This window comes from Gallus gallus, chromosome 12, assembly GCF_016699485.2.
Source record: "Gallus gallus isolate bGalGal1 chromosome 12, bGalGal1.mat.broiler.GRCg7b, whole genome shotgun sequence".
Taxonomy (NCBI): Eukaryota; Metazoa; Chordata; class Aves; order Galliformes; family Phasianidae; genus Gallus; species Gallus gallus.
The window spans coordinates 3501603-3526379 of record NC_052543.1 but is presented as its reverse complement, the minus strand read 5'-3'; the positions used below and the strand labels follow the sequence as shown (position 1 = coordinate 3526379).

Below are 24777 nucleotides of genomic sequence, written 5' to 3'. Positions count from 1 at the left end.
TGAGAAACAGCAAATCTGTGTGAAAATAACATCAGTGTTTTGCATTTTTCTTGTAGCCTTGGAGCAGAAGAAAGCATCTATTGACAACGCACCTGCCTGCTTCCGAAGCATGCTGCTGCTGTTTGGGATTGAAACTGCTATTGAGAATCTGATCCAAGTGGTTGGCTTGGAAAAATGAATACCAGCGTTATGTACAACAGGTAGCAATTTCAAAAGTAGTTTTAATTAAGATATTGTGTTACGCAGTCTATAATTTTATTGAATATAAACATTAAGTTATTTTCCATTTAGAAACCATACTCATAAAACATGCTATCTGTACAATTATGGCACGTTATATATAAATTGTCATGACATGAAAATAAATACAGCCATTTAAATACAAAAATGCCAAATAAAATAGTTACATGTACAGAGTGATTTCATTATAAATTTATCTTTTTTGAATCATTAATGTACCAGAGTGGTTTATCTTTTTAACATTTTCTAGATGCCTGGAAAGTGTTAAAAGATCATGCACTGTCAAAATCAAGTCCATAAAAAGTGGAAGTTTCATTTCACAGCTCTGTAAAAGTACAGTGATTTTCAAATGACTAGAGAACAGCAAGAGACTCCTAGAACAAAGAGCTGAATAGCTTTCTTATTAAGTTAGGCTGGAAGTAGGCATATAATCTGAAGATTTTTAAGAAATATTATGCTTAATGTCATTGTATGAACTGCTAACTCTTTTCCGTAGCAGTGGTGGGCAGAGATGGCATTAAATTAAACCAGAAAGGCCCATTCTGCTTCTGTAAAAGCCAGTGGGTGAGCTGAGTACTGCTTGCTGTGAACGGTAGGTAATTCTCACACTTCTGGGGAGAACTGGAGTAGATAACACATTATAAAAGCACCACATTTCATACCTTCATCCCTGAAGAAACCAAACACATCAGACAGACGTTTTGTAATCTTCTTTCACTTCTATTCCATGTACCATTACCTCATTTGTGAGCTGTCAGCATTTTTCAGAAGTTCCTGCCCTGCTGTAGCTGTCACTACAAACAGTGCTGTTCAAACCAACGTGTACAATCTCAAGTCATGTAATTTTTAGACAGTAAGTTGTTCCTGGAATCAAGAGCCAAAGATGAGAACGATGTGGACTCCCAAATAATATTAGGAGGCCTTCTTTTCAAGTCCATAGCTGCTGTAACCATGCATAAACAGTACAACTGCCTGCTCTGTATGTTAGTTATGTTGAAGTATTATACAGCAATAGCAAAACAGGTGGAGAAACCAGAAATTAAATCTAATTTCAAAGCAACAGTATAATACCTTACTTTTAATCACTGCAATAGTCTCCTGCTGTTCTGGAAGATTGGGAAAAACTGACAGAACAAATTGGTTTGTGTCAGAATCTACAGCAGAACAATGCCAGAGATTGTTTTGACAAACAGCAGCTCAATGAAATAACTTGGTAGATATAAGGCAGACTAATTTCAAGTTTGAAATCCAGTAGACAGGCAAAATTCATTGCTACTTTATCCACTGACATGTTACTGGCTTAGCTAGTTTTGTGCAATCTTTATTTCATCTTTAGCTTCTTCTTGCATGAAAATGAAACTGTTTTATCAACATACACTCTTCCATTTGCATATGAAATGTCTCCGAAGTTACAGCATAAAAACTCTTCAGTTGTGGATGATCCTTCCTCAACTTCTCCAACAGTTGGAGATTCTCTGGTTCTAAAATGGACCTATTTTCCCCTGGGCTTTCTTACAACAGAAGCGGTTGTTACTCTTGTTGACTACCAGCTCATTACAGTCAGCATCACACTGAAGTGAGAACAGCCCCTGACCCTGCTCCACAAAGGCATACTGTCACCTGGAAGTGGAACGTAACAGATTGCTAACATGGTGCCCTACTGCTATAAGCATGCTGGTACTCTGCATTTCCTCTTTCTTCCTTGAGTTGAGGCAACTTTACAGCATTGTCTGATTTTGCTTTTTGAATTTCAGGTAACACGGAACAGTTCAAACATCACATTGAGATCTCAATGTAAATATGTTTTTTTTAAATATGAGCCTACATTATTTTGAAAAGTATTACCAGTAAGCAGACATTGATCACAGATAACAGCAGCTCACTGTAGCTTCAATAGCACCTCCGCATTTTAGGGTTTGTAATCCCCACACCTGTGGGAAAAGTGGCTGTGGATTTTATCACACTACCCCCATTTTGAGTTTATCCTCAAGTCTCCAAATCAGGATCTTCTTTGCAGATGGCCTTCTGCAAAACCACACAGGCTTCCAGCTGTACGTACCCATGCTTACGAAGTAAAGCCATCGTTAAATTGCTGAAGTAGTGATACAAACTTAGCTGTAGTACTCATCATGAGAGAAGTGACCCCCTAAGCTTCAGAAAAGAAGCTCAGATACTGTCATCTCTTTCCTGACACTTAAAAAGAATGAGCCTTTTAAGCAGCTGCTCATGCTATGCAGTACGTGGGATGTCTGAGCTAATACCAACATCTGACACGATCTGAAAGACCTAAAGTAATATGGAAAAGGGAGAATACATTATTTCTATCGCTCAGTTTATATTAGGAAAGAGCGAGCTGTGGCTTCACCTTCAATAGCAGCACGTAACATAGAAAATAAAAGACGAACGTGTCAGACGAGTTCAGCTATCACATAACATTCAGATATGCTTACCTTTAACCCTTTTCACTTAGTTTCAGAAGCTTCAGGTAGACACAAAGTGATCACAAAATTTCTGGAGGCAGTCTGGTTTTCTTAACCTCATGCATTAGTACTTAAGTGTTTGCAATAACATGGTAGTCCCATAGATCAGTAACACTTGAAAGCCACTGCAGTTCTATTTTCAGTGGATTTAATGCTGAAGATTTCTATTAGGTTTTGTTAGAGCATTCCTTTTACCTACAGAAGGTATGAGTGGGGCTCCAAAGCACAAGCTCCAAGGCAATTCTCTTGTTAGTAATTAGGTTTTCAATGTTAGTGCAATACTTCAGGAAACCTTTACTTCTGTGCTCTCTCAATTCTAAAGTGGACTTTTTGTATTAAATTGATCTGTCCTCTAGTTCCAAGGTATGGCACGTTATCTGTTCTGTCATATTAAGTACATTCAGTAAGGTTACATAGCCAATGCATGTTCTAGTGCTACTCCATGTCTTTTAAAAGGCATACCAATTAGAAGTCATTTCTTAAAGCAAAAACATTCACAGCTGAAAAATGCACTGAACACAATAGAAAAAAATCACCATAATTGTATTCCATTGATCTCTCACTTTCTACTGTGTTCTAATAAAAGTAACCCTAAGGAAAGAGTTACACTTTGTGGAGAACTAACGTGCAGTCTTCATTCTCCTTGAAGAGACTGGACATAACTGGGTCATCTTTGGCCTGTACATTCTTCAGATAATAGTTTACTATCTTGCCATCGAGTTTGTACTGATGAGGAATGCTTTCATAGGGTTTAAGATCGAGGTCCAGGACAGAAACAGAAAAGGTGAATCTTGTTTTGGATGCTAGTACCACAGGTCTTTGCTCAGAGCTGGAAAACAAAACCATATTGCACATCTGAGTCACTGAAATCAGTATTTTTTCATTCATGTGTCTCAGGTTCTCTTGCAAAAGTGACTCTTGTGTTTCTTTTATACCTTCCATGAAAACTGAAGAAAATAAACTTCATTCAGTGCAGCATTTAGAAACTGTAGCTCCAGCTTAACAGTTCTAAAGCAAATTTGTTGGTGCTTCTTAGACTCATTTTCCTTTTGGCTTCCACACAGCTTAAGTTAAAACATTACTCTCAATTGCTGTCTTTATAGTTAGTAAATATAATCCATCTTTAAGCGATATTGCATACAAAGCAAAACCCTTACTAACTAGCAGAAGCAATTACTGCGACTCCCATTTAAGTTCAAGGGAATACAATTTAGAATCTGAACTGGTGTCCACGTATACTCAAGGATGGAGAATTCAGTAATAAGCCAGCTACTGCCACTGCCACCTCCCTCATGAGTATTTTATTCAGGAACTGCAGCGCAAATGCAGGAGGCCATATTCTCTAAGGCTTTGGTAAAGCAAAGTACCCCATGCATGGGCAGACTTAGTGCTGGCACAATTCACAGCAGGTAATGCTGTGGCAAAGCCCCTTGCCTTACCGTGGAGAATGTCCCCTCTCAATTATTGCCTTGTTTCCCACTGATATGCTTAATAAAGACTTGTGCTTTCTAATTAAGCAGTTAAGGGCAACTCATCTTGTAAAAAAGATCTTTCATATAATGACACCGTGGCAGAAAAATTCTAACTAGTCAAACCTAGAATTCTAGATGGAGTTCTACACTGTGAACAATCAAGACAGATTTCAAAAAGGGAGTAAATATGAAGACTTGACCCATTTTATCAACATAAAATTCTTCACAGATTTCTACTACCCATCTTAAACTAGAACTCTACCTTATTAATATGCCCACAGCCAAATATTTGTGACATCCTCACCCCCCCCTCCCCAGCCCCCCCCCAAAAAAATCAACTTTTAAAGTTACACGAATTGACTGAACTGTGCTTCCCATTCATAATGAATTTGAGTTGTTCTTACCACTCATCTTGTAGACAAGGTGAAAGGGCAATCATGATGGAGCAGTCTTTAGCAGTCATTGCTATTCTGTACTGTTGCACCTACACAGTAGAGAAATACCTTCAATTTCCCCTTAGTATTTGTATTTGTCTAGATATCAAGCATACTAACCCTTATAAAAGGCATTAGTAAGTATACACAGTATTTTAGTAAATCCTTATTTTAAGGGCTAGAAATTATCTGTATAGCAGATGTTTAGCAGAAAAGCAAAGTGGTGTTACAGCAACCTATCTAAGAATCATGTACGTTTCGTACAGATTCTGTTCGTGAAGGCCAAAGCAGCACCTGGTCATATAAACACCTCCTCAGCCTAGGAAGGAAATAAGTAGCTCTGCTCCCCCCCCCTCCCCTAAGAACAGATGCTAAAAACTGTTTGGTTTTAAGTTTTTCTGCTATAGAAAAATGCAGCCTTGCACACAGGCACAATTACTGTCTACCTATGCAAACCTCAAACAAGACAGCAGTGATGCTAACACACTATCCATTGATTTCAGTTAGGTGTTTATTACAATTGTCAGACTAATTAACGGTGCACACAGGAAAAGTACCTTTGTTAATGCAAATGCTATTGTCCCATCGTCTTCTGTTGAAAGATCTAGCAGCTTCTCATAGAACGCTTCGTTGTAAGGTCCGTCTATCTGTAATGTACTTCTAAATAAATTTTAAAAGAAGATTTACAAACAGCCAAGATGATTTACTGATTGCCAGTGAGATCTTTGTTCAACAGCCCCGGTGTTCAGATTAGAACATAGCACAAAAAGCACTAAGGATGGAACAGGTTAATGCTCAGCCAACACCGTGGCCATCCCCGTTATGCTCACTTCACTTAAGATGTTCTGCCCCAGCTTCACAACGTGTGCAGGTACTCGATGTGCTAACACTGGGGTGATTTCTTTGGCATCCTTCCTTCCCGTGTTAAATAGCTGAACCCCTGAAAATCTGAACCCCTATAAATGGTGTTTGCAGCATAAAAACACCACACAGATGAAATACATTTTGAAGTAACTTGCCTAATGTATAGATATCCAGGTAAGCCACACAGTGGATGATTTAACCAGAACTTGAGGCCAATTCGTTGCCCTCCAGAAGACAACGCTTCAGCTGCAACAAAGGAGGCCAGAAGAGCTGAAGGAGCACAAGCCGCCATGTCTTGCAAGTGAAGCCAGAGTGCCCTCTTGTGAGCACGGGCAGAAGTACAGGCAGGACTCAATGCAAGAAGCATCTACTTAAGTCTTTTTACAGTGATTATGTAAACTAATAAGCTTTATTTCAGAATGACTGCAGCATCTTGAGCTGCTCCAAAAGTAATGCCTCCTATTTGACTCTGTTGGTGGGATGGCAGTAGAGGTTGAACCTTCTCACTAATAATATTCCCTTACATTGTATTGCCATGCAGCAGATGGCAGCAAAGGGGCCGTCGGACAGAATGGCACCTGCCATGGAAGCACCTATGAAGCAAAGGTATATCATTGAATTTCTCCATGTGGAGAAAAGGCACCCACTGGCATTCATTAACACTTGTTGAACATTTATGGAGATCAAGCAGCGGATGTGAGCAGAGGGAGGCAGTGGGTGGTGTATTTCAACAGCAGAGACAGACAGCAACAGAGGGTCACCTCCATAGATGCATGTTTTTACTAGCATGGCATGCAGGCTGTTGATCACTGCTGACAAAAATGCACAGCTAATGGTGGTAACTATGCTGAAGAATAGTGTCTTGTAGCTGAGAATTTGTTCTGCTAAACTGCATCACTGCACTCATTCTCTTTGCTGTAGTTTCCAGGGGAATAAATGGGAGGCATTACTTTCAGAGCAACCTACATACAAAGGGCAGGGTGGTCAAGAGCAGATGGACAGATAATAAACCATTATCCATTCATCTGTTCTGTAAGAACCTGCAGGCATAGTTTGGACTGCAGCTGAATATCAAATTAAGGGTTTTGAAGTGTGGGTAGGAGGTAGACTAATATAGACTTGAGAATGACTGCAAAAATACCATTATTACTGCAGACATTGTTCTGCAGCTTCTGAAGGCAGGGGAAAAGCTACCATCCATTCCACTGTATCTTTCCTTAAAGGAAGAGTATTTTCTTTCACACTCTATTGTGAGCTTCCCTTAATTACTACTTGAAAATTCACGTCAAATTGACTAACATCAAAACTTGAAGCAATAAATCTCACCTATTTCGGATTTCAAGTTAGAAATTCAGAATACGCAGTGCTATTAAGGAAGGTTGCACACAGCAGTAGAAGTTAACAAATAGCTGTATCTCCACAGAGCCAGTCTCATCGGCAAAGCTACTTAATCAGAACTGAAAAGTCATCAAGTCTTACCTCTCTTCAGGAAATTCCTCTAAGTACTGTTCAACTCTGTTGTACAAAGGGTAGAGTCCTTCAATATCCAGCATGTCAAGCATCTGAGCCTGAAGAGTTTTATAAAGGAGACAACCCCTCGGTAAGCCAGAGCTTTCCAATTTGTGTTTACCTAGAAGAAAAGGTGTTTTCAAAAAAGGCAGTCATGAATGTCTTTGTTTTGCTTCACTTTGTCATGGCAAGTGCTTGCTCGCAAAGCAAATCCAAATATGCTTCAGATCAAACAAAGGAAAGGAAAAAAAAAAACACCTATTTTGATTTCCAAACGCCTCCACTGTTCACACCTTCTCCTTACCAGGAGTGGAGTAGGAAAGAAAACAAACTATAGCCTAGCTGGCTAGGGCTGTCAGAAAGGGCAGGGGAAGGCAAGAACTGAATGTTATGTAACTAACCAACAAAAGCAACCAGACTTCATTACACGCAGCATAGAAATGCCCCAGTCATTTAAAATAATCTGTTATTGTTGTCAGCTCATGCTGGTGTTTAATTTATCCTCTACTGCCTTCTGAATTAATTTTTATCCCAAGCAGTAGATAGAGGTGGCAGAAGTGTTCACTACAAGGTCATACTAAAAACAGTGACCTAACAGCAATGCAGCTCAGAACTCAGTGGTTGTTTGTTGTTGTTTTTTTAATGGCTAGAATTCCACTCTTTCAGTTCTCACACCAGTAAAGATCAAACGAGAAGCAAAGATCCGCATCGCTGTGTCATAACAGTTGATTATGGACAGTGCTCAAGAAATGTATTTCTTACCATTTCTTACCAGCTCCTTATTAAAAGCACTTGCTTCACAGTAGCTTCTTCCTTGTGAGACAGGAACTGTCTTCATATCACCTGCCCTGCAGGCGTCAGTACTACTTAGTAGCGTCAGGGTTATAACATGGATTAGTTCTTTAACAATTGTCCTTGTACAGTGTGGCCCACTGACCAACCCATTTGAAGGAAAAAAGAAAGGTTTTAAGTGACGAGCAAGTTCATTCCAGTCAGAGGAGCACTCCTGGTCATCCTTACAGCCATAAATTAGTTCCCCATTCTGCAAAAGAAAAAGATAGATGTAGGCACTTCATGAAATCCAGTTACTTGTACGCAGTTAACCAGAGTACCAGATATAATAGTTTAAAATGACATGTGGTGCACAAAAGAGTGAATTACTTTAACAGTCTGCATACAAATGCACACATTCCCACTCTCTTACCAATTTACCCAATTCGTTTAATCAGATATCCCAGGTAATGATCTTTGAATTAGGACCAAAAAAAAAAAAAATAACCCAACATTTAACTCACATGCTACTTACTCCATTAAATCCACTGTAAGTAATCCAAACAACAAAAGTGAACTGATCCTTAGCTAATTTCCCTATCCATCCTTTCTGAATAATGTCAACAGTGAAAAAGTGCCATATCAAACAAACCCCTTTTAAAGCCACGCTGGAAAATGGAAGGCTATAATAAAACGGGACAGAAAAAGCACAACAGTTACCTGTACTCTGATAGAACCACCAGGACAAGGCACACAAGTTTAAGGAATTGAAATAATTGGTCTAATATTGGAATGAACTGAGAATAACTTTAATTATTTAGAATTAATCTGAAAATCTGCATAATCCATCAGTTACTGCTTAATATTTTCCTACATTACTTCCACACAGAAAAAAGTGACCTTTTGCTTTTTCAGTGAGGTGTGTTGCACACTGGTCTTAATGTTGTGATGTTATTATATTATTCCAAAAACATTTGTAGCAACATGCAAAGTTCTCTTATTTTCTTCCTCTTGAAGAACGTACAGTTTTAAATCATTTGGAAGTCTTTCTCTATTAGTTGCTTCTTGCTGATTCATTCACTAATTAGTTCTGGGAAATTATTACTTACCTGCCCTAACTTGAAATCTAACTAAGAATTTTTCCATTTTCCCATTTTCTTCCACTTCACAGTCCAACACTGACGGTGCCAATTAGGCAGTTTGAAGGAGGATCTTGAATGTCCAAGTGCTGAAATCAATTTGTTTAAAAGCCAAGGCATAAAAAAATTAAACATTAAAAAAAACAAACACTCAAGCAGACAAATTGGACTGTTTACCTTAAATATTTTCAAGTTGTTCTGTGCCTCCTGCAATAAGCTCTTCAAAGCAAAGTGCATTCTTTGTTTATTTCTAGGGGAAAAAAAAAAAACAAAACCAAAAGAATGTTTTACCACCACGTTTACTCATCCTAAATTCACCACAAAGATTAAGGGACTACTGGAAATTAGAACTTCAAATCTGAGTAAAGGAAAACACTTCTGAAATTCCACGTTATGTAGCAGAAGATACTGGTACATTAATAAGCAACTCTAATTCCTGGAAGAGGTGTGAGGAGCTGTACAGCACCACAGATATCCACTATATGAATCAGGCAAGCAGGCATTAATTATCCTTAATACTACAGGGAAAGTAAAAGTAATCTGAGAAAGAGACCTACAGTAGGTTTTTGTGGCATTAAAGCACAATCAAATCACACACGTCCTTACCCTGAGAAGAGATCCACTGGGCAATATTTACTTGGTCGCTTCCACTTTCCATTTGCTACCTGTTGAAAACCAACACCATTCTGTCACTTATGTTTGGGAGTAACTGTTGTCAGTGATTTTAAGTCAGGTGTGTGGCACTAACATGCTGTCTTCAGAGGTCCCATGACATTTAAACCCCTACAAAGTTACCACTCATGACTACTAAGGGTCTTCATCTTCATATACCGCTCAGATCACTCAAAGTGCATTCACAAATGGAAAGCAGGAAGAAAGTTCATGTTACATTTCAGTAAGGCACGGTTACGTCATTTCAGACATACAAAGGACATTGGTCAAATAAATTCCATGTGTGTTACATGCCATTTTAAATTATGGAATGTCACCAAGTATTTGCTGAGTTGTGGCGGAAAGGAGATTTGACACAGGAGTTTACCTCATCAACAGCTTTAACAGTCCTCAGAGACTGTTTGTTTGCTTCCAGCTTCCCACAGAACTTCTTCCATCTCTCACTAAACACATTCAAACCCAGCAACTCAGATGCATATCCACCCACTATCTTCAGTCATATCAGAGATTTAAGCAACAATATGCAAGTCTCAGCATGAAAGCAAGACTGCAACTGTGAATAAGAAACATGGTATAGTCAAAGGAAAGCAGGATGACAACCAAAAGAAATTACCTTGAGATGCTGATGCATACAGTAACGACACACCTTGTGCTTTATCTCCTGTGAAACATGGCTGGAGAAAGGAATGAAGCCACACTTTGGCTGAAAGGAAAACAAAAAGAAGAGATCATGAATACAAATGTATTTATTTTTATAAAAGGCACTCAACATGCAAATCTTTCAAGAGTAAGAACATTGAAAAAACCTATCAGTCAACATCCAATACTTAAAAGCTTTGTATGTGTCACTGTACACTATTCCTGATTCTTTTGAAGTCTCATTTAAGAATTAAGGACACACAGAATTGCTGTTGCCCACAGACAATACCTACTAATATCTGGGAATTTTCTAAGCTTTGAAAGATGGGGAATTTGGGAGGGAGAGAGATGCTTCATCCTATGGGTCTGATCTCTGCCATATCCTACTGCTGCATTTCTTTGAAACTACTCTGGTCAGTACAAGCTTAAAGAATGCAGAGGGAAAGAAAACAGAAGTATTTTCTCCTATTTGATACCTTAATCTCTATGCAGAGAATTGGCCGAGGTTCCACAAAGCGATAGGTCTGCAGCCTGGTAAGATTAGGAAGGCACATTGCATAACCACTAAGTGTGTCCATATCTTTATCACAGCGAGACTCTGCAGAGAGGGGAAGAAAGAAGAAAAACACGAGAAAATTAAACGTGTAGATGTTTAGTTTACTCCGCAGTTGTGTTGTTCTCCAGCTGGGGGAATAAAGGGAAAAAAAAAAGCAAAAACTTAGAAAGGCAGGACACAGTTTAGCAGGATTTAGTTAATTATGAGCTTGCTTAAATTTGCCCTTCCCACTAGCAGCACGTTTTCTGTTTCCTCAAAACTTCGTAGGCATAAAGAGTACTTCAAGAGCTGCTTTGGATGGCCAGTTTCCACCTCACCCTAAAAACTGGCCAGAGGCCTGAAACAGCAAAGGAGTGTATTCAACTGGCTGAGAACGGGTAAATATTTATAACTGCATTCAAAGATATGACACGTTTTCCTGCTAAAATTGCACGCAGTAAGATAATCTTAATTCGTCGCTGTTTTAACACTGAAGGAAGTTTCCTTGTGTTCTAAGGTACAATACTTTTTTAAACTTCCTAGTAAGGCACGATGTGTCATAGCTTGAAAGGCCCCCTTTTCAATGCTGTCATCAGCACTTACCTGGCCTCTCTGGCTGAATCTTTAAACAGAGCTGTCTTACGAAGTCTAAAGGCAGTTGAACAATTTCCTAATTTAAAAAAAGAAAGAAAGAAAAAAAAAGGTAAATATATATATTTCAACATAAAGATTACAGCCCGGTTTGGGAGTCCTAAAATAGAATACCAAAGGTCAGTGGGTGTTCATAACCACCAGCAGACCGACCTGTACAAGGAGCTGCTTCTCTCCTCACGTTAACCTCTATGAAGACCTGTACCTGAATTCACACACAATACATAATCCACCCTGAAGAACAGCACATGGCAAGGAAGAAATTCTGACTGCACAGAAATCTACACAATTGGCACAAGCCAGATTTCTCCCCTTGTTTTGCAAAACCAGTCTCAAAATCTCTCTTACCTCTCAGCCCACGCAGAGCAAAGAAATGCTCACTTTTTTCATTAGCAGCTTGAAACAGATCAAGCCACAGAGCACGATCCTGTCAGCTCATCAGCACAGGGCAGGGTGGTCTTTGTTCTTTCTTCTTGTGTGTGCAGCTTGCTCAGGAGCATCTGCAAACCCTATCTGTTGTTTTCAATGGCATTCAGCGTTCCCTAAGACTTCAAAGTTTACAATGCAACAGCCATTTATTTGAAGAAGGAAATGCTTACCCCATGATGAACGTAATTCTCCCCAAAGAACTGCTTCATAACGTGTTTTCCAAAGTCTACAATGTTTTGCAGATGGTGTAGTATTTCCTCTGGAGTCTGCAAGAAAGAAACACACTACTTAAATTATGGAATGATGGTCACCACTGCTCAGTACATACATACACTAGTTGTTAATCTAGCAAAGCAATGGTCAGTAAGTGCTGGAATTAAATGGACACACAACTGTCATTTCCTTGCAGCAGTTTGAGATGCTGGGGTGATCATGGAAACAGAAATGATGACTTTTCATCTTAAGTTTCTGAGGAAAAAAGGACAAAAATAATGAAAAAAAGAAAGTGGAAGTGGGGGATTGCTCAAGCTCTGTTGTTCTTCAGCAGCTCCAAGAGCTGTATGTAAAACTAGATGCAGCGTGCCCTCACACCAACACTCACGTGCAGGACAGTGTGTGCTACAAAACACTGCACCTGGAGTTTCTATTCCACAACACTGTTACAATAGGTAGGTTTCTTTTTCCCACCAGGAAGCTCTACCTAACAAACGTACATAAAACTGCGTAATTAAGAAAGATCATTTTATTACTGAAACCCAGGTCTGCTGAGACTACATACCAAGTTTAACGAGCTCCCTTTAGCAGGATTCATTTTCCAAACTGAATGAGCACCTCCTGCAGTAAGGGGAAGCTCACTGGTGCTCACAGGCTGCTCCTACCTGCTTTGCTGACACATGCAGCACCACCAACCGCCTTTTTTGTTAATTATTTTCATTCATTTTATTATTATTTTCGTTCCATGAGTTCTGACATTTGATAGGAAGAAATGTAACCCGCAGTTCCATTATTTATTACCAGGACTTTTTGTTAAAGCAGCTAAGTGTGAAATGAACATTACAGTCTGTGATAACACCGCCTTGTTTCACCACTGAAGTCCCTCAGCCCTGACCCACAAACAAGCAGTATAAATGCAAAGCAGTCTGTGCACTTTTTAAAGAAGACTTCTCCCAGAGAAGGGAAGCAGAAGAACGAGGTGCACATCTGCATTTCAGTCCAGCTCTTACTAGAGAATACCTTGCTTCCGGTGGTTTTTGCAGGGCACGTATGTTTAAATCTTGCTACTAGAAGCAGACCGGAAGTTTCCTTTAGCCACACTTCAGTTTTAACTGAAAGTTTCTTTCATGTGAAGGAGTAGCAGAAAGCAGAGAGCTTGTATTACTGTGTTCATGGATCGCCGCCTCTGCTTGCAAGAACTTCTTTGTCCCTTGTTAAACTGAAAACTCTGCATTTATCTTCCTGATTTAATGCAAAAACCCACAAAACTCTCCTTATACATTGACTTTGCTTGCTTTGTTTATTTTATTTTTCTCCCCTTAAAACTACCCCTCACTCTCAATACAGCCGTATCACTTTTTATACTTCTCCCACAGAGGGACAGAGCACAGAGCTGAAGCCACTCTCTGCCTCCTGTGCCCTAAAGAGCACTCACCAGGTTAAGCAAATGGCACAAGTTGAACCCCATCTCCTTTGCTTTCCTTTTTTTTCCCTGGGAGCACAGTGCTGACACCTCATTTCTACCTACCACCTTTGTCTCCTGATTGGTTTTTATTCCTTTTAAAGCAAATCTAAGATAAGTCTCTTCAGCTCCTTCTCAAGCAGAAAAATGTTTTGCCACAGCCCCAGAAAACGGCCGGCTGCTTCCCACCACATTCTGTTTGCAGCAAATAGGACAGGGAAGTCCTCACCAGAGGCCTTTCTTTCAGTATTTCCTATCTTTGTCCAGAACACAGTGGCTTTTCAGCTACCATCCCTGCAGGCAGCAGCAGACCTGTACCACGATCCAGCCCTGTGCTGCTCTTCTGCCCCATCTAACAACACCTGCTTTTCCTCAGCATCATTGCACTCACATACACTGATATGCAACACTAATGCTTCCTCCACCACCACAACTCTCCTCACAGAAATCCCAACCTCTTCTCCGTGCACTGCAGCCTTCCAGTCTGCCCCACACAAAGGCTGTGGCACAGCAGTCACATCCCCTTAGTTACATCACATCATCTCAGATTTCCCCCTGCTGCCAAAGCTCCAGAGGCACAGGCACATTTCAAAGCATCCCTTATTCTTGCTCCCATCGGTCACAGTTCTTTTGTGGGTTTCCTATTTCTCCTCCGACAGGTTTTCCTCAGCTTACCTGCGGGCTTTTATCACCAGCACTCCCTGAATCTTACCTTGTTCTGGTTGGGGGGGAACTTCAGAAACCGCAGCACCACACAGCGCTGAAGAGAGATGGGAAACAATAACATTTCATTAGTATTTAAGCACACCACAATCTCAAAGTAAATTTCATCTCAGCAGCACAATTGTCACCTGGCTCACTTAAGGAATAATAAAAAAAATACAAAGACAAGCAAAATAAATAGGTATTTTAAATGGTTACTTCACTCAGCTTGAAAATCAAGAGCATAACCTTCTGTTCCCAGAGCTGCCTTCCTCTCCCCTGCAGCCTGGCACCACTCCATGCTCCCAGCGGCACCAGGACAGCGTTCTGCTGCAGCTGCCTTTAACACCCAGTCTGTTCTCCTGTCTGTCTGTTCCATACTATCATTTGTACTCCAGCTGTCTTCAGCAGAGGCTGTACAACTCACTTAAACGTGCCCTGCTGGTGACGTTTTGTGACGCTGTGCTGATGTCAAGGGGATCCCTGGCAGCAACTCTGCAGCTCTATGGATAGATACCACCACTGCCACTTCCAGACTTCCAAAAAGCAAATAGATGCCAGCAGGTTTCACCTTAATGAAACAATCAAAACTTCATGTGGGGCACCGTAAATCAAATTTTGGAACAACAATTAAAATCCCTTCCTCAAATCCCTCAGCTTTTGTTTTTAAGGGTCCAGATGAAAATATTTTATTTTAGAGATGTACTGAGTGCCTTTTTCCACTAGACAAGTCACCTAAAGTAGCTTTCTCTCAGCAAAATCTTGGTGAATTTATACTGAATAAATACTGCCACTTTTTGTATGAAAAGCCAATTTTGACATAGTTTTAAGGAGGCTGAGACACTCCCAGGCTTGGTCACACAGAGCTCCACCTCGGGTGAGGCAGCATCACTGTCTGACCCACCAGTATTTACTTGCAGGGGTGCACTGATGCCTGTTCAAACAAGACGTGGGTAAAACCAGTTGGGCACCACAGTAGGTAAAGAGTGACAGCTGTTTTGTGAGTTACTGCTCAGCCTCTCAGTGCTCCATTTGCACCTCTCCACACACCACAGGTGGTGCAGTAACACACAAATCACCCGGCAACAGTAATGCAGACTAAAGTCCAAGTTACACTTTGGGTTTCTAAAATCTAAGCTTCTTCCCCAGCAAATGTCCACGTTGGAAAACACTCCGGTGAAGGTATTCTGCATTCTGATCGACCTCGTGCTGCAAGATCTAAACTGCTGTCACACCAGCAGGGATGATGACTGAGACCCTTCTCCTTCAGCTGGACTTGCTGCTGTGCCCACAGGGCTGCTGCATGGCTTTCTTCCCTTCTGGCCCACGCTGACAGCTCAGCTCAGCAGCAGCAAGCACTTGGTGCACGCAGTGTGATGGCATGACAGGATCACCTGGTTTGGCCTCCTGCTTTAAATATTAAACTGGATCAGTGATAGAGAGATCTGATCATCACTTCTTTATCAATTCAGTCACTTGATCCTGGAGTATTTCAAGGGTGCGGTAGGCACTGCTTTATTCATCAGTTCCCAGCAAAGGAACTTCCCCCAGCCACCGCTCGGGGAAATCTCAGCTTCTGTAACAACACAGCACCTGTTTATTAGGAAACCTTTTGTGAAGATAAACATTAGGGCAAAAAGTGCCTATGGCGAAAGAACACGCTGCTTTTCTGAAGGCTGAGTGTAGATGTCAAAGGAGGCAGTGCAGAGTTCCAATAAGACAGGGATCCATTTTAACCAGTCGTCATCAACTTCACCCTGCACTGCCCCTCAGTAAGGCTGTAAGCCACCTGAGTAACTGATCCAGATCTAAAAATCATCATCATCATCTTTTTGTTGGGTAAATTTTCAGAAATTGTCCTCTAGACCCATCCCTCCGTGCATGCCTCTAACAGCAAACGCAGCGGGGCAGTGCCCAGGTTAGCCCAGGAGACACCAGAAGCTGGGTGAGAATTGTCACCACTGAGAACACCACTCCGTACCTCTTATGCTACTGCACGACTGATTGAGTCGACCGATTCTTGGAAACACCGTGGGCAGCTGTTGCCATGAGGCTTTTTGTCTGTTATCTTCAATGCTTCAGATTTATATTTACACATTGAACATCAAAGCCAACGAGCTTTTCTGCACGCAAATGAATGGCCAAATGCAGAAGAGAACAGATTTCTTAGGAGCCTGTCACTACTGCTTAACACTTCGAGGGTCAGATCAGTCAGATCCTACGGCTCCATGCGTTTCATTCCCTTTATGCACTCCTGTAAGCCTTCAACACTGCTTAACCAGACTACAACAAAAAACGTGTCCAGTTGTGATAGAAAACTGAGAACAAGCAGTAGCAGCACAGACACAGAAAGCTCCACAAGTTATGTACCTCTGCAACTAACCCATCGTCCCCACACTGCATGCTTCAGAAAAGATGCTTCACTTCAAGGAGGTGGTTTCAACTTTCAGTCTCTACATTATGAACAAGATCTGTGGCAGAGCTGGTGCCAGTGCAAGAAATAGGAAAGTATGCATGAAGCCAAAGAAAAAAGCAAAAAGATGTGCACCTTCCTTCTACTTCCCCACCTCAGCTCATGTGGTGTTATAACAAGCTTCTGAATGGGAATGCGAAGTTAGCCTGTCCAGACACAGCACCTGGGAAAGGTCACTGCAGCCCCCATCTTAGAAGAGAGTCTTATCTAGTAGATCACCAGCTTGTGTTCTCACAGGCAAGATCTTCTGGCAGACAGTGAAGCCCTCTGGAAGTGCCATGCCAGCCAGCCCTTCCTCACTGTGCCTCTGCAGCCCACCAGCACTTCTGCCAGCACTGCCGGCAGCGGTACATCACTGAGTTACTGACCTCTCTGCTACAGTCCACGGTCAGCACATTTATTTCAAAAAGACAAACAACCAACAAGCACAACGTTTGATTTGTATACAGACAGCTTTAAAACAATGAGCTTCCAGTTGTAAAACATGCAGCAAAGCGCTCAAAGATTGGTAACAGACCTTTTCCTATAATTAACACTACATTACTTGCTGCAATCAATTACACGCACCGCTGCCATCCACTCCTTAAGGAGTGGAAGACACAAAGTTGCTCCTGAGAAGGTCATTGCATTTCTCAATACAGGAACAACTGGCTCTTAAATTCAGAATCTCCTCCTCCACCCCAAGAGCCACCCAACACAGCTCCCCGCCTCAGACCTTCTGCCACACCGCATTCACTCAATCACAGCGGATTTACAAAGGGAACAGCCATGACAACAAGTGTGTCTACCTACACTGCAGCCACAGGGGCTGGGGTTAAGTTGCACAGAATCACCATTCAAGCCCTACTAGAAGTTACTGATGCCCAAATACTAATTAATGACATTTTCGATGGCATTAAACACGAACTACAGACCTGTTTTGCTCATATGAAGCTATTTCTGCAGAGCGTTTGAAATGCACACAGTATTCACCAACAAAACAAACCATTCTTATATTTTCTATTCCAAGTTTGCATCCCACGACCCTTAGGGTTCTAACGCTAGTTTGAGGGACAGAAAGCAATGGTTTTTCAGAGACCCACTGCGGATGGGAAGCGGATGGACAGAGATGTGTCAGAACACAGAGCTGCGTGGAGGCAATTCCTTCCTCTGAGAACTAACAGAACTCAGTAAAATCATGCCTCTGCGCTGCCTGGGTGCTCCCGTCAGTGCCTGTCTTTGTGCTGCTCTGCAGGTGACACTATAAAGGTCTCCTCACCCACGGTGAGGACATGCTGGGCAATGGGAGTCATGGGAGATGAACGCCAACTCAACACTGGGAAATTCCCTAGCTTTGGAATGCAGAACACGTGGTAATATTGTACAGAACGTTACGTTTCCCAACTCAGTTTCGTCCTGTGTAAGAATGTGGATAAGCTCACACAGAACAAAGTGAGGAAAGCTTCGTTTCCTGCCAGTATGGAGGAAGTTTAGCAATTGCTTACATAAGGTGCGAGGAAGCATTTAAAACCTGAACAATACTGTTCTATTTGGCACAGGAGCTCTTTAAGAACAATCCCGTGATTTCTTTATACGAATACAGAATCTCTGGCATAGCACTAGGCTTGACCATTCAGTATTTTAAGCCATTATTTGGAAGCAAACCGGCCACAATACGTGCTGCCTGTAGCACAGAGCTCACAAGTTGCACCAGGCTTCAGGTACTCATTATTCTTTTGTTTCCTTTTGGTTACGATCCAGAGTCCCACTACAGAGAAGCACCAACTCAGGTTTCACTACATAACTGAGCTTTCTGTAGTCTGGCAATAAGCAGATGGCACCGATTCCTCAAGAATTCCATGGATTGGTGCTAGCCATGAGTGAGAAGGAAACGTGTGACCTTCAGCTATGCCACCTCATCACAGTACCTGAAGCACTATCAAGGGATCTGCCCGCTGGAAACGAGCCCACCAGGAGCCCAGCTCAGCACACTGCTGTACTAAGGCACTAACATCCCTGACACCTGACTGCTACAAACAAGAAAGCCTTCCCCAGCATTTGACAGTGTATCAAATATCTCAGTCCTCTGTGAAAGCAGCTGAGTTGTACAAGCAGGAATGTGGAAACGCACACACTGAGCTTCCTTCCCCAAACTCCTCGGCATCTCCTCCATGTATCACCAACACTTCCCAAAGCAGGTGGCTGCAGGCAGCTGCCCAGCCCACTTCTACTGCACTGGGGAGATGAGGTGCTTCAGGGCAACATTCGCAGGGAGAAGAAGAAATAAAAAGTCAAAACATTCAGTGATTAAAATGAAGTAATGAAACGGAGAGTTGAAACAAGTTGTTAATTCCAGGCATCCTGACACCTCCATATCTCAGCTACAAGAAGTCTAGCCAAGCCTTGAGCAACCCCTCAATCTCATGCTGTGTCTCAGTTCCTTCCTGAGCAGACCAATGAGGTGTGAATGTGGTTACTGAGCATCTCCAAAATCATACACTGGCACAAAGAAAACACCACATGGAGAGGCTGGAGGGGAGGACAGAGCTGAAGCAGCAAACAAAACATGTGGTTACACTGACCACTCCTACCCACCTTATGGGTCACCTCAGTCATCCCCCCCAAAGCAAGCAGTCATTACGTGTCCCACCCACGGCTGCTGCTGGCTGGGGGAGGGCCCACTCAAAGCACAGAAAAGACAAAGAGCAGTCTGATGAAATCCACCACTTCTGCCTTTACCAAGCACTTACAGCTGACAAAAAATGTAGGTTTTTTTTAAATGTAAAGTCATGATCTCATCAGTTTTGAAAGGAAACTCATTCAAGCTTGAGCTAGCACAGAAACCAACCAAGCAAAACAAAACCAACAACGCTACCTGCCTCCTGAGCTTGAATGCAAAACTTGGATTCACTTTGGATTTCCAGCGTGTGTAACCTTCAGCATTCTCAAAAGTCATTCAAAAAAACAAAAAGGGGAAAAAAAGAAAAAGAAATACCCACACACAAACCGAAGTTTGATCTTCCAAAGAATGCCGTTAGAGGACAAGCCTGCTCCAACACTATTATTAGCAAAGTATGAAGGTACCTCTGAAAAACACAGTCTGAGATACAGTGATGAGTGGGGCTGCTGCTGCCTCAACAGAGGTGTCACTGCCACGCTCCTGTACTGCATCAGACCTGAGTCTGCCGCTGGCTCTGTCCCCCATCTCACTCCACAACCATGTTACATTTTCATACCTGCATCTACAGAACCCAATATGCTAACACTGTAAGAGAAGGTTTCAAAGACTTTGCAGACATCGTGTTCCTTCTTTCTCTATTGACTTCTACCTAGCATCACTTTCCCTTTTGCTTTAGGAAAGCTACCACTGAACTGCACTGCAGTCAGAGCACCCCTTTGGCACAGAGACCTGGGCAAGTCAAAGAAAAAGTAAATTTAACTACAACATGACATCAAAATGCAATACAGACATCGACTCGAGTGGCTGCTTTGGGACAAAAAAAAAAAAAAAAAAAGCTTTGCAGGTAATCCCCACAATTGGAAGTGCTTCCAACTTTTGATTCATCTATTGTAACAGCTCTGTAGACTGCACTCCAGTAGAGCTGGTCCAATCAGTTACAGCATCGACAGTCACAGCTGTATACCTATTTAGCCAAGGAATCAAACACAAGTACAAAAATATCTGCCTTTTTTGTAGTGATTATTGATGTCTATTTAAATATTAGCTAAGCAAAGCTAACACAAGGAAATGAACGGTTTCATAGAGGCTACAGTTCCACAATGAATCCTGAATTCCAATTAAGCTAGTCATTGCCTCCTATTCCCGAAAACTCAATTGTTGTTTACAGCAAGATGAGCATCTCTTCCTTTCTTCTCCGCTGGTGCCACACCTTGATCACATCCGTGGTTATCCAACTGGATTTCACAGAGCTGCTTGCTTCAGCAAACTCCAACAGAAGCTCCTCTACTCACTTACAATAAATAAGATAAAAGTAATTACAAGTAGGAAACTAAAAGCAAAGCAGTATATCACATCTAGTCATCAACCTGTTTTATTGCTGGAATTTCACATTGGAATCTTGTTCCAACTCACTGACATGAAAGTTCTTTCCTCAGAAAATCTGACAGAGCCAGATGCAAAACTCCTCCCTGCATTATATTACATAGTTTTGGTGATTCATGAAATAAGATGGCCATTAATGATCAGAGGAGCAAATAGGAAAGCTGCAGCTAGCTGCTGATTGTGCCCATGAAGTTTTCACTCTTTCAGCCAAAACCTCTGTGTCTAAACACACGGTCTTGTTAATGGCTCTCTCCAAGTAAGTTTATTATAACAAAATATTCCAGTAAGATGATTTTTGATTTTCCTTTAACACAAAACAAACAAAACCAACCAAACAATGACGACAAATCAGGAAGACTACTTCATACTCAGGAAGCAGCTCTAGGAACGGCTACGCAGCCTCTGATGCAAAGCACTGCCTCAGACACGGAATAAATCTTATTTTATGGGGAGCAAAACCAAATCAATCTCCCATATGCAGGAAAGGTCTTCCTGTACATACTGTGCAGGCACCGTAATGCAGCTGCTAGCAGAGGTAGCTGCACTGCAAGGGACACCAAAGGCTGGCACCTAAGTGCAGGATAGCTGTGAAGCTGAGCAGAGGCTGGGAAGGACATCTGTGACAGAAGCACTGACAGCAGTGCGATATCGATACTTCATTCTTATCCATATACCTTGAAGGCTTTAAAAAAAAAATCATAGCATTTAAGAGCCTCAAAGAGGAGGCAGATATCATTCACCTTTGACAATCGCCAACTATCGGAATCTTCTGCAGGTTTGATCATCTGACCTGACTCCCTCCCTCAGGCTCCTCAGCTCTGTTTCATTTACCTTCTCCATCTGCCATCTCCCCTGTCTATTTAGTAAGCTCACATATGCTGTGCAGATAGCTTATATACTTACTAACAAACCCTTACCAAAGCCCAGGGCTGTCTGTTAGAGCTGCGAGCACTCCAAGACCAGAAGGAGATGGGTACTAACAATCAAGGCACCTGAAGATACACACTGCAACCTTTTGTAAACACACATCAGGGTTCCTCTGGACTATCTTACTGAATCAAAAACACACTGGGAAAAATCCTTCTCCTGTAGCACCTCCATGTAGTCACCCTGAAACACAAACTTTTAAAAGGAAGTGTTGGATTGCCATGAAATCACCCGCAGTGAGGCACAGTGGAACATGCATGCTTTACTTCATGAAGTGACTTTCAAGCAGTGTTTCAACGTTCACAGGAATTACAAGCCATTATTTCTAGAGTTGCTTATGCTGCTCTAGAAACAACGATTTCCTGAAGTCTTTATGAAATGAAGAGTTAGTGTCCGTGTGAGAGCGAACAGCTGATTGCAGTGCAGAACTACAAGGAGGATTTCCAGCTCACTTCTGAAACACCAGATATCTCCACCTCAGAAAGAGCCAACAAACAGCTCACAGGACAATAACTTCTGTGGCAGCTCCTCAGGTTCCCCTCCACTGCTCAAGAATCCAACAGGAGAGGTAAGGAACAGTGCGGCCGCCCCTTTAAGCCAGAAGCCAAGTTTGATGCAGAGGGAGCAACACGCCCATAAAGCACAGAGAACAAGGAGCATCCTTTCTAAACTGCCTGGCTGCATGCAACAGTGTCTTTTTGTTTGGTCAGTTTGGTTTTGTCAAGCTGGATCTGTACCACAGTACCTCACATGTCCCTGAGACAGCAGCTACAAGAAGTAACCAGAGGGTTCCCCATATGGGGAAGTGTGGCAAGTGAAGTTATTTGAAGAGGATACTATGATTCAATCAAATACTCAACTGGACAACAATCATACAGAAACTGAACGAATAAACTTCCAGTTTCTGTGTACTTCAGGGATATCCATCTGAATGTATCACGCACTGCCTTTGGAAACCAGCAGAGTTGCCAACTGTTTCGCACTGAAATCAATGATGTAGAAGAATGGTCCACTTTCTAACAGAACATTTCATCAGGCTACAAATACTACACAAGAGCTTTTTGACCACAATTCATTTTCAATTTGGATTAAGTTAAACACAGTTGTAATAAAAACCAACAGGAAAAGCTTTATCACCAGAGAATTGTGTTCTGTTATATTGTATATGTAATATACAACAAATTTCACATCATTACAACTACTTAACCAAAAAGAAAAAACGACTTTACAGCATTTCCACTTCAACAGCAGAGCATGTTCCACAGAGCACCAGTGGGGCTGACAGTCAGACTTCATCTACATGCCACCATCCAAAGGCATTGCAAAAAGCCATCCACTGGTTGCTTGAACCTAGGGCTTATCAGCTCCTCGCTGGCAGAGCTGTTTGTTGGCCGTGTGACTCTTCCATGATCAGGTTTTTGATTTTGGCACTGCAGTAACTTTGGATTAACAGTGCATTACATTCACGTCTTAAAGACACAGGGAATGGGAGAAGCCAAAGAAACAAACAAAAGCTTAAAGACAACAGAGCAGCATGAACTGGAGCACGCCTCATTCTTAGCCTTCACCAGCACCCCATGCAACCTGCAATGAGAGCGTGTATCCAGGCTGCCTTCTCCCTCAACCAGAACACTGAAGGCTTCAAAGAATGGTCCAGAGGGTAGGAGCTCATAGAGTCACACAGTGGTTGGGCTGGGAGGGACCTGACAGATTACTCAGTCCCAACTCCCCTGCTGCAGGCAGGGTTACCACCCACTAAATCAGGCACCAGCTCAGGCTGCCAGGGCCCCGTCCAACCTGCCTTGAGCACCTCCAGCAATGGGGCAGCCACAGCGTCAAAGCTGAAGCAAAGCTCCCTGGATCGGTTATTCGCAAAGGGCAAAGAAGCCCGAGCCCTCTTCTCCAGAAGGACGGGGGATGTCCTTCTGTTTGCTTCCTTAGTTTGCTTCTGTTGTTACAGAAGAACTTGGAGGTTCAGACCCAGACAGGCAGGGACCGCTTTCTTTCCCACGTTCTGGAATACAACTGTGCATGAGGAGGGAGAACACGGAACCAACGGGTACACAAACGCTTCCACCCTGCTCTCCATCTCAGCTCCCAGCCTCATCTCCTCTCCACAGCCAAATCCCCGCCCCTCCCACCTGCCTGTAATAGACAAGTCAGGAACTGAACGGAGCAAGAAGAGTAAAACAAAAGCACTGCCTTAGTGACGCCGGCCGGTAAGATGCAACCGTGTCCCGTTTGTGAGAGGCACACAGTAACGATCCGTGTCCAAACGCTACCTCAGGTGCTCCGGTTTGACAGGGTGAGCTTTGCTGGGTCACAGCTACGCAGGATCGCTGACAGCCCTTTTCCTCCTGCCGCCTCCCGAAGTTCCAGGCTGCGGTTGAAAGGAGAAGTGCCGGCCGGCCCTGCCCCGTGCCGCTGGCAGCCTGCTGGCCTCCCATCGCACCGCATCGCCGGCTGCCCATTACGCACGCCGACTCTCATGGTTGGCTGGCTGTGTTTTGAAGCTGCTTTTTCCGAAGCCAAAATTGAGGCAGGAAACAAAATCAAGCACGGCGTTCTTGTGGGAAGAATGAGTGTTTAATGACATTTGACGTGCAGACGGAGGGAAGGAGGGCCGCGGGAGCGCCGTTCCGGAGCCCGGGAAGGCCACGCAGCTTCCAGCATTTTCTCACAGTCGGTGCCCGCTCACACCCTCACACCGCTCACACCCTCACACCGCACACGAGGTACCCGTAAGGAACCCGCTGCGTTCGGCCATTCCTTCCATACCACAACCACTATGATTTTAGAAAAGCCGGGGTTCAGCTCCGCGCCGCCTTTCCCCGCATGGAACGGAGGACCCCGGAGCGGAGCGGCTCTCCGCCCCCCCTGCCCCGAGGCGACGCCCCCTCACGCGGGGCCCGGCGGGGGGAGGGGCGCCCGCGCGGCGCCGGCCGTTACCCGCCTCACCTGGCAGTGGGAGACGACGAGGCTCTGGTTGCCTTCCCCGTGGTACTTCCATTCGTTCTCGTCCATCTTCTCCACTTCCATGCCCGGCCCGGGCCCCCGCCGCGCCCCGCGGGGACGGTGCCTGCCGCCGGCCCGCCGCGCTCACGCCGCCACCATCTCGGCCCC

General features: G+C 43.0%; 2 protein-coding genes across 12 annotated transcripts in view; one reads left to right on the top strand and one right to left on the bottom strand.

The window, feature by feature from the left end:
* The window catches only part of CENPP (centromere protein P), a 118884-nt gene extending 118434 nt beyond the window's left edge, over positions 1-450 (top strand). For 5 of the 9 annotated variants that reach the window (NM_001398185.1, NM_001398184.1, NM_001044635.2 and 2 more), the window contains one exon: positions 57-450. In NM_001398185.1, the coding sequence (NP_001385114.1) occupies positions 57-178 (122 nt within the window). In that variant the 3' untranslated portion in view covers positions 179-450. The remainder of the gene's footprint in view (positions 1-56) is intronic. The other 4 variants (XM_046899881.1, XM_046899878.1, XM_046899877.1 and 1 more) reach the window with 1 other exon arrangement.
* On the bottom strand, positions 202-24777 carry IPPK (inositol-pentakisphosphate 2-kinase). 3 transcript variants are annotated; one of them, NM_001293322.2, is made up of 13 exons: positions 24613-24777; positions 14223-14270; positions 12006-12101; positions 11359-11425; positions 10697-10818; positions 10195-10284; positions 9516-9574; positions 9087-9159; positions 7762-8041; positions 6970-7120; positions 5184-5286; positions 4597-4676; positions 202-3549 (listed from the first exon to the last, which is right to left on the bottom strand). In NM_001293322.2, the coding sequence occupies exons 1-13, from the start codon at positions 24691-24693 to the stop codon at positions 3324-3326; spliced, it is 1476 nt and encodes a 491-aa protein (NP_001280251.1). In that variant the 5' UTR covers positions 24694-24777; the 3' UTR covers positions 202-3323. The 3 variants fall into 3 exon arrangements, with proteins under 3 accessions (NP_001280251.1, XP_025010229.2, XP_046755832.1); XM_025154461.3 differs by lacking the exon at positions 24613-24777 and adding an exon at positions 23937-24552; XM_046899876.1 differs by lacking the exon at positions 24613-24777 and adding an exon at positions 23937-24552 and having other exon boundaries at positions 5184-5283.

Coding starts and splice junctions, on each gene's coding strand:
- IPPK (XM_025154461.3), bottom strand. CDS start 24,125: ATGGGCAGCCGGCGATGCGGTGCGATGGGAGGCCAGCAGGCTGCCAGC. Junction 5,287..6,969: donor GAGGAATTTCCTGAAGAGAG/GTAAGACTTGAT, acceptor AAATTTATTTAG/AAGTACATTACAGATAGACG. Junction 4,677..5,183: donor TAGCATTTGCATTAACAAAG/GTACTTTTCCTG, acceptor TCTACTGTGTAG/GTGCAACAGTACAGAATAGC.